This window comes from Pygoscelis adeliae, unplaced genomic scaffold (assembly GCF_000699105.1).
Source record: "Pygoscelis adeliae isolate BGI_AS28 unplaced genomic scaffold, ASM69910v1 Scaffold117, whole genome shotgun sequence".
Classification (NCBI taxonomy): domain Eukaryota; kingdom Metazoa; phylum Chordata; class Aves; order Sphenisciformes; family Spheniscidae; genus Pygoscelis; species Pygoscelis adeliae.
The window spans coordinates 3,496,807-3,506,282 of record NW_008825270.1 but is presented as its reverse complement, the minus strand read 5'-3'; the positions used below and the strand labels follow the sequence as shown (position 1 = coordinate 3,506,282).

General features: G+C 46.1%; 1 protein-coding gene across 1 annotated transcript in view; it reads right to left on the bottom strand.

Moving 5' to 3' along the window:
* Positions 1–308: 308 nt before the first annotated feature.
* Positions 309–9,476, bottom strand: part of CD82 (CD82 molecule) — a 22,849-nt gene continuing 13,681 nt past the window's right edge. Inside the window, exons 5-8 of the mRNA XM_009329689.1 lie at positions 5,863–5,970; positions 3,375–3,566; positions 2,998–3,081; positions 309–2,478 (exon numbers count right to left, since the gene is read on the bottom strand). Coding sequence (XP_009327964.1) covers positions 2,401–2,478; positions 2,998–3,081; positions 3,375–3,566; positions 5,863–5,970 — 462 coding nt within the window. The 3' untranslated portion in view covers positions 309–2,400. The remainder of the gene's footprint in view (positions 2,479–2,997; positions 3,082–3,374; positions 3,567–5,862; positions 5,971–9,476) is intronic.

The window sequence follows — 9,476 nt, the reverse complement described above, 5'->3', positions numbered from 1 at the left end:
ATCACTTAGCTTAGGAGATAGCAGGTAATTCAAAGGAACTACCACTCAGCTCACCCTAGGACAGACATACTTCATAAAACAGGGCAAAGTTTACTCTAGAATATAGCCTAGGAAAATTGTCGCCTCCCTCTGCTGGGCAGTATCTTCACAGTCCACACTGATCTCACACATGGGCCTCAGAACAGCTTTTGACAGGCCCTTTGCTACCTTGAACAAACAAGGTGTCAGTGATTTGCATGTAAGCAGAATGGGGTGGAGAGGAAGCAAGGGGAAACTACTGCAATGCACAAGTCATAGGCAGATATATATTTTTTTAGCAAAGTCTTTATTACAGAAATATTCACCCTCTAGATTTTTATATCTGTACATGCATTTCTTCCAGTAGGAAGATGTTGCTAAAAACAGACAAAAAACAAAAAGGAAACCCAGCATGGGCTCCTTTTTACTTGCTGCTTGGCATTGGCATCTGTTACTGAACAAGAATCTTGCAAATAAGAACACATTAGAGAATAGACTTTGTGCTACAGAAGCTAGCAAGCTTTACTGCTAAGAAGGGTGCCTTCTGCTATAGCAAAAGTCAGCTTGAAGGATCTGTGCAGGAGGGGGCAGGTGTCTCAAAATAGCAAAGCCTTATCAGACCTCCATAAAAAAAAACAGTTGCCCAGTCATATCTACTCTCCCCAACCACCACTGTGTCCAGAGATAAGGACAGAGCAGGGACCCACTGCTGGGACCCTGATCCTCTGCACGAGCCTTTCTTCCCAGAAGGAAAACCGAGTAGGTAGTGAAGCCATCCCTTTGAACTGTCACTAGGGTTATTCCTACCAACCCCACCCCTGACAAGAGACAGTCCTGGGACCACCTCTGTAAGGCATAGGCTCTCTCACCAAGTACCCTGTAACAGGTCTCAGGCAAGGACCACCCACTTCTCTCTCATACAGCTTCCTGCTGTCAGGGTGATTGCACGCGTGTGCAACTACAGGAAATCTGTAGTGCCCAAGCCACCTCTAAGACTGAGGATTTGAACCCAGCTCCCTTATTTAAGAAGTTGGGGAAGTTTCACATACGTTTCCTACTTTCTTCTGCTCTACACCACTCCTTGCTTCTGGCCAGTGGCTGAATAGAGTGAACAGCCCAGCCATTAAGTACAGAAACCACCCAGCCTGCACAACTGCAGAACCAGCTACATATCTGCTGCATTGCTTACACTTGAGACAGAGCTCAGGATGCAGCCATGGCTCCAGACCGCAGTGGAGTCAGAAGACTGGACAACCGAAATAAAAGCAACTTATCCTTGCATCCAAGCTACAGAACCTAAACCAGACACTGGTAGCAGTGATATCTCCGATATACAGCATCAGCAATCCAGTCAGATCCCTCCATATTCATAATTAAAACCCACAGCTAACATTTTATGTTCATAAAGGGGGCAGGGGAAGAATCGAGTTAATCGTAACCTCTATAAAAGTTGGCAACCCAAGAAAGCAACCAGCAGAGCCAGCCTGGGGCTGAGTCCACGCTATGCAGCAGTCTCTGAAGTGCCTCCAAGCTGACAGGAGCCAGCAAAGCAGTGCTAGGGGAAAAGGAAAAGGTAAATAGGCAAGTGGGAGAAACGTGTCAAATCCAGAACCCAAGGGACCCATTCCAGAAGCAGCTGAGCATCACCACCACAATCTGCCAAGCCACACTAGAAATAGGTAGGCTTGGCTCCCTCACGGTGGCTTCTTATCACACTCAAAGGGAAGAGCTCCACTGAAGGCAAGGCATAGCTGACTCCAGAAGCAGGAGAAGCGAGTATCAGGGTAGCACTCAATATTTCAAGATGAGAGCCTAGGCTGGAAGATGCATAGTAGGAGCTGAATCAGGTTAACTGCAAGGGAGGAGAAGGCCTATAAAGCACAACTAGTTACCACCACAAGTCAGTGAAGTAGGTGAAGCTACCAAAGCACTGGAATCTCAACAGCAATCCTGGCTCATGGGACAAAGAGATGGGACTTCTGAGGGTAGGGGGAAAGATGTGTGGGAGGAGAACGAGTGGGGAGAGGAGTTATTGTATGTTAGGCCCAGTGGGTTGTAGAATGGAGACATGAATAGTATTGTTTAACATGGAGCAGGCAGCAAAAGCATTGTCCCCTTAGGTTAATCAGTGTCTCATGTGATAAGAGACAGTTAAGTTCTGCTTCTTGAAGTACAAATAATCCAGAGGCAGGATGCAGGTGGCCCAAGGGCCCTATTGCCAGAAGATCAGGCTGTATTGCAGCTCTAACAGTTCTTAGCAGAGTGGTCTCAGAAACGGGATGTCACAGGAATAATGGTCAATGGTCGGACAGTCTGGGTATGAGGCAGGAATGTTCTGTTTGCTCCTTTCTGTGTGGTGCCGTAGCTCTGGAGTCAGCCAACTCAAGACTTGGGCACTTTGGTGTAGTCTTCGCTGTGTATGTTCTTGCAGAGTGAAATGGACAGTATCATCCCCAGCAGCTGGAATAAGTGATGAAGAATGGGAACAAAGTCAGCAACCAGACAGATAAGGTGGGAAGAAAGGGTGGTACAGGGGAGCAGAATACAGTGGTCTCCTTTTAATGACACCACACAGGTGAACAGAGTTGGTCCTCAATGCAAGGAAAATGCAATAATTGGGATGACAAAAGTATTTTGCTGCAAAAACATGTGCCTTCATCTGGAATCTATGTTATGGGCTTTTTAAGGCAACAAGTGGGATCTCACTAGTGGGATGTTGCTTGTCTCATTCCTCCTGGTTACGCATGCAGTGAATTGCCAAGCGTCAGACACAGCAGCAGGAACCACAAGGAGACAGGGCTTTGTTCAATTTTTAATCCAACCGATGAAAGCAGCAGTTCAAAGCTCCAGGTAGACACAACCAAGAGCTAGAACTGCTCTGCCATTAAACCAGGTGTCTATTACTTGAAAAAAATAGCTTTACCTTTAAAAGAGTCTGCATGGTAAGACAGTATAGGTTCATGTCAGAGAGTGACTTACCTCTATAACAGCAACACCAGTGCAGACCCCAAGAATGACACCAAGGTTGTCCTTCAACCACTTCTCTACACCATCCATGCACCCCTATGAGAAAACATGGTCACAAGGGAAAGAAGCACGAATTTAAGTATCTCAAGACTGAAAATCTGTAACACATCACCTTGTGCATGCAGAGACTATCCCAGTTACATGCTATACCAAGTTTCACAGTAGCTTTAGCAGAAAAGGGCAGGATCCCTGTCCCTTCCCCTTGCCCCCATTTCCACAGCTACTTCAAGCAATACTGACATGAAAAAAGTGCTCTAAATAATTCCGAGAGGAGCAAAGACAAGGCGACTTCAGTGGAAGCTTCACAGGGCCCAGACATATCCACTCACCTGCTCATGAACAGGCCAGTCAGCATATGTTGCAGTGCCGTTGACAGGAACATCCAGATCACAGAAACCGCTATCTACCTGCAAGTCCTTGGAGCTATTGGAGCAGGAGCACGGGTACGCAGTCATGCTTTGGTTGGCAAGAATCTCATTATTTTCCCAGTCCTTTGCTCCAGTCCAGCCACAGCAGGCAATCTAACAAGCAGAGAGAGATCGTCATGGTCTTACACTTTGCATGTGCAATATGTTACCAGTGCAAACAAACACACAGTGGAGGTAGAAGTACACAGGAGCTCTCCATGTAACAACAGTCAGGCTATACGGTTTGCATGAATTAGTTACATTAGAACATCACCCTCGTTACCAGATGATAACGTGCATAGAGCCGTCCAGACGCAGGGGCATTATTTCCTACCAAAGAATCACTCTGCCAGCAAGACAAGACTTAAAGGGCCACTGCTAGCAGACTTTGAGCATAGTAGACTATAATACGCACAGGCCATCCATAAAGTTCTAGCACACCAGTCACGCTAGAATATGAATCCTTCACAAGCCTTATTGCATGAGGCCTAGATACTCAGATTTCAGCAGGCCATGCAGCTTGACATTAATTCTACAAAATGTAATTTTGATGAGGTTTGCTAGTATTTAGTCTGCAAAAACTAATCTTCTCTCCAGGTGACAATGCTAAACAGAAGTAAAGTTGCAAAACAGATGTTGCTGGTGGGTCAGCTGGAGGAGGGCAGTTGTCCTGTGTGACATGTTTGAGAGATTTTTTCAGTCCCTCCAGTTCATCGTTAGCAGATTGATTTGGTGAGGGAGAAGCAAGGCAGGAAAGAGATTAGCGTGTTGACAAGACATCCTATGTATTCAAAAACATCTCAAAAGGATTACTACCTAGTCTTCCACTAGCGATGCCATTTCCATAGGTTTAAATGCTAAGACTTTATTTTTCTTTGAGTAGCACACATTTTTTGAGCAGACACGAAGCAGGAACTTTTCATTTTCTGGTTCCCAATTGCAAGGTACCACTGATCTTAGCTGTGGCCCCCGGGGGACACTAGCAGCCACCGCACGATGGCGTCAACATGCTGCCGTGCCCCAGTGAGTCACGACGAGTTTGCACCCGCCTGGCTGCAGCTGGGACTGGCTGGAAGATGGGATGAGAAAAGTTTTCCATCCGAAGAAACATTTACATTCCTATACAGCCACGTGATAAAACTGCAGTTGCTGGAGGGGAAAGCACATCGGGAAGTCCAGCAAAAACCACGATCTTATCTTAAGCGTGGATCCCAGTGCTTGCATGGTGGTACAGAGCAGAAAGGCTATCAAACCTGAGCTGGAAATTTAGGGAAATCCCCCTCTGCTCAGAAAGGAAACGTAATGTTTCCATCTGACATAACAGACATGAGAGCAGAGGTAGAAGCAGCTAACACCCACACCAGGGCAAGCACTTGGTTTCCAAACAGGTGTTGAAGATCCAGCCTCCAGAAGGAACTACCTCTGCCTCACAGAGGTTTGGATTTTAACTCCAAGACTGGTCTACAGAACACCCACCCCCTTTCAAATGCTAATTGTAGCACATAGGAGGAATTAGACCCCTAATACTTGACTTCTCCATCTCTACAAAACCTTCTTCTTCTGTTCCTACATAAAAGAAGGGCTCAAGCAGGATCCTCTGTCCACAGTAGACTCAGCCTTCTCTTGAGTCTGCTAGCAAGGAGATGCAACTACAGTGATAAAAAATAAATCATTCTCCCTCCAAGGAGGAGAAATACTGCAGTTCTATGTTTTGCAGACCGAAGAACAGACAGAAGAAAAATGCATCACTTTTACTTACTACACACCAGTCCCATGCCAGGCATGTATTTAATCACAACAGCCAGCCAGCTCTCAAGCTGGTGGTTTGGCAGTAAACAGCTATCATGACTCCAGTGTGCCTGAACACTGACCTAGCTGCTCAAGCACTGCCCCTGATGCTAAAACAGAAACCGTGGGCGGTTGGATGGCTCCCAAGAACGCTGACACTTGCAGAAGAGCCATCAGAATAAGCAAGCAACACGCACCAAGTAGTAAGGCAGGCAGGTGCTGCTGACTTGCCTGGCAATAAGCTAGGGACTTTACTTGTTACAAGAATAGTATGCACTGTGGCTTTCATGCATGCTAGTATTCTGGAGGCCCTGCAGACAAAGAAAAGTGTTGAGGTGCCATTTGATAGGCCAGATACATCAGGCTATGCAGCTAGTCGTAACAACCAGCATGCAGGAATGGTTCAAGGTGTTACCCAGTAATAGCAAGCAGGACAGTTTTCTAGTATGCAGGCACCAAACCTCACAGGCAGCTTTGTAGATCAGCCAGATCAATGTGCTACAGTATTGCCTCTTGCAATATCTGTTTCCCTCTCCTCAGCCTAGTTTTAAAGGCCATTTACTGCACTGACAAATAGCATCATCTGCCTCTTGCTGCCCCCTTCCCCCCCCCCCCAACTCACCTGTGTTTGCACATAGTCCCATGCACCTTTTAAGTTCCTCTCATCATCATTCAAAGGGTCATAATTTTCAATCAGATTTCCAACTATGCGGGACAATTCTTCTTTCAGCTGGCAAGGAAAAAAAGGCAGGAGAGTTAGATTAGTTAACTCCTTGCAGCCTCTTCTTTGGGGCTTAGGGTATATAACACCCCTCCCTATCACCTGTGTTAGTCCTGCTGTGGGTCCACCTTCCCCACAGTGGAGAAAAAGAGGGGCTCATCATTGTCATGAGTGTGAAAACATTTTGCTTTGCTCTAGCTCCAATGAATGAGGCTAGAGCAGAGACAAACTGCAGATAGAGATTACAAGCACTGCAAAAAAGTGGAATGGGCAGTAGCTTCTGCTTAGACCTTCTCCAAAGGATCTGAAGGAAACAGTAATAGGTGCTCAGGCTGTCACACTCCCACAATACAGCTATTTTTAAGTTACAGCAAAAGGACAGATAGAACCATGACTAAGATCATTGAAAAATGAGCATTTAATTGGCACACAGAGCAATGCTTAAAGGAAAAAAAAAAGCAACCAGGTAGTGACAAACTCCCCAAACTGACCTTCAAATACCTTCCTCTGCAGTTTTGTCTATGCTTTTGAGAAGAGGCAATAAATATGATCAACAAGATGAAATACAGAATGGGTTTACCAAGATAAAGTCCCACTATGATGACCAGGTGGCATTTCTTGCTAAGAAAGCTTTTTTAGGCAGAAGTAAACACAACAAATCCACCCTAGCTTTCAATGTTGCATGGCCTGCTGCTGTGTAAGAGGGAAGTTATTCTAGAGAAAATGAGTTAATTCTAGGTCCCCATTTCCTCCACCAATCAATTTCTTCTCAAGCTTATTAAGCAGATGGGATACTGCTACTCAGATTCCTCAGAAGGTGAGGCTTGGAATAAATTCCTTTGCTTATTGAGTACAGCATTATGCTTGTTACAGTGTTGATGGGAAGCACATTTGATACACTGAGAAGTTCAGACATCAGACCAAGCAATCATGCATCCCCTTAAGATCAGAATACAAAGGGAAATAAATTTAACTCACAAGAAACCAGAGTTGTGGAGTCCTGGGCAAATAAGTGTTATAATATATGGAGGACAGCTGGAGATCTACCACATAAAAACTTGGAATGCTTGGTGGCCACAAAACAAACAAACAAAAAGCCTTATAGGCTCCAGCGGTCCAGAGTCAGAGAACAGAAACAGCCTTAGTACGCATCAGGAAAATCGTTCCAGGAGAGACAGGAAAATAGTAAAACAATTGTACAAAGCACAAACTATATCTCTTCAGAAATGTTATATGCAGCTTCGGTCACTCAAAAAAAAGCTAAGTGCAAAAAGTAACAAGTACGGATAAGGTGATATATACAGCCACAGTCTTGAAGAGAAGGCAAGACAGCAGCTTTGCTATGCAATGCACCAGCCAAAGCACTGGTACTTCCCAGCCAGTCCTTGCCCAGGCACAGAGAAGGGCTACAAACCTGATGAGCAATAAGGAAACAGAACTGGGTATGATTATCCTGATAAGACATAGGGTGAAAAATTGCTGCCTGCCCCAGACGAGACAGAGGTGCAAGATTAAGTGCAAGCTGAAGGACAACATTGCCTTAAGTACGCACAGGTAACGTATTTCTAACCTTGCACTGCAAGCGAGAGACTGGCCCAGAATCTCAGGCACTGCAGTTCATCTCCACCGCTCAGGGAAGGTCACTCTGCTCCTGTATGCAGCTGTGTTTTCTGACATACAGCTGGTGGAAACTTCCCTTTTTCACAAGGCATTGATCAGCCTCTCCCCCAAACTCCTACAACTGCTGCTTCTATATTAAGTCAGGAAGTACTACAACTGTCTGAACTGCTCATTAACAGTCTTATCACAAAGCTCAGGTATATCAAATCATCTCTTCACCCCCATTCCTTATCCAGAGATATTTACAACACCTTTCAGTTTGATAAGAGGTGCAAGCTGCCACCCAGCAGACTCCTTCACCTTCTTCCTCCCACCTCCTTCTGAAGCTCTTCTCAGCCAGCCTGTACATAAGGACAGCTGTTATTGCTAACAGCAGACCCAGATCACAAGAGGTTGCTTGAGGGATGGGATAGAGTTACATCAGCCTGAGCACTAGGATGCTCCCATCCCATGTATTACCTTTTTGTCTGTGGTGCTACAGCATATTTCAGATGAGTGGAAACAGTTTTTCCTTTTCCTTCTACTGTTAAGAATTGCAAGTGACCATGGCAAACCCAGGGACACCCAACAAGAGGAAGCAGTGCCGACTGACCAGAGAGAAGCTTCTCTACATCAGCAACTCTTTTTTCCTAGGAAAACTGCAGCTCAGCTCACTGGGATCAGCTATGTCAGGCCAGACAGATAGGAACTGCATGATCTTTCTTCTCATGATGTCTAGCTCTTCCCCTTTTAATTACTTCACTTCCCCTTTTCTTTCCCTTCAAATCAAGGCAACCTGACCTGGTTCTCACTAATGAGATTGGCCTTGGCTGCTGCCATAAGCCTTATCAGTTACTGAACCTCTGAGTTCCCACCCCACACACGCTGCTGCTCTACGTGCACAGAGGGAGACAAGGAGAGCTGGGTTTGTTGTCCTACCCTGGGCCCATCTGGCCCCTTAGTTATTAGGCCAGATGGAGTCTAGGGTCACTTCTGCAAGAATCCTAGGCAGTGCCTCTGTTCTCCATCCCAGGACCCCACCACAAGCAGAGACAGGGCCTGAAGTAGACGTCCCCAGTCACAGCTGCATAGGGAAGCTGTATCTCTGCTCTTCCTCTACTCTTACACAAGAACAGGCAAGAAGTCTTACAAACAGCTCTTGTTTCAAAAAGTGAGGCATTTCAGTTAAATAAAAAAACTCAGGCATTCTTAGGTGTTTCAGAAAGTAATTGGAGAAAGAGGGAATATTACGCAAACAGTAGCACAGCTCTGGAGAGCGCACACACAGAGGCAGCTTGTTCACAGGTTTAACCGGCAGAGCAGCCCGAAGGGGGCTCTAATCACCCTTCCGCACTTGGGAGAGGAAAACTGAAAGAGCAACAAGCTAGAAAGGCATATTGAACACTTAGGCAGGCTTTCAACATCCTCACCATCTTCACCCATTTAAGGCCTGTCAGGACTCAGTGCTGTGTGGAGCATGACTGCTCCAGGAAATCACTACCCTTGCTTCCTGGGCTCCTGCTGCTTCCCAGCTCTAGCTAGCCTGGTGTCAGAAGGCACAACCCCGTGTCCTGGTTTCCGCTGGGATAGAGTTAATTTTCTTCCTAGTAGCTAGTATAGTGCTGTTTTGGATTTAGGATGAGAATAATGTTGATAGAAACAACTAAAACATCAGTGTGTTAAGTAGTGCTTACACTAGCCAAGAACTTTTCAGCTTCCCATGCTCTACCGACTGAGAAGGCTGGAGGTGCACAAGAAGCTGGGAGGGGGCACAGCCAGGACAGCTGACCCAAACTGGCCACAGGGACATTCCATACCATGTGATGTCATGCTCAGTACATAAACTGGGGGAAAGCTGGCCGGGGGGGCTGCTGCTCGGGGACTGGCTGGGCATCGGTCGGCGGGGGGGGAGCAAT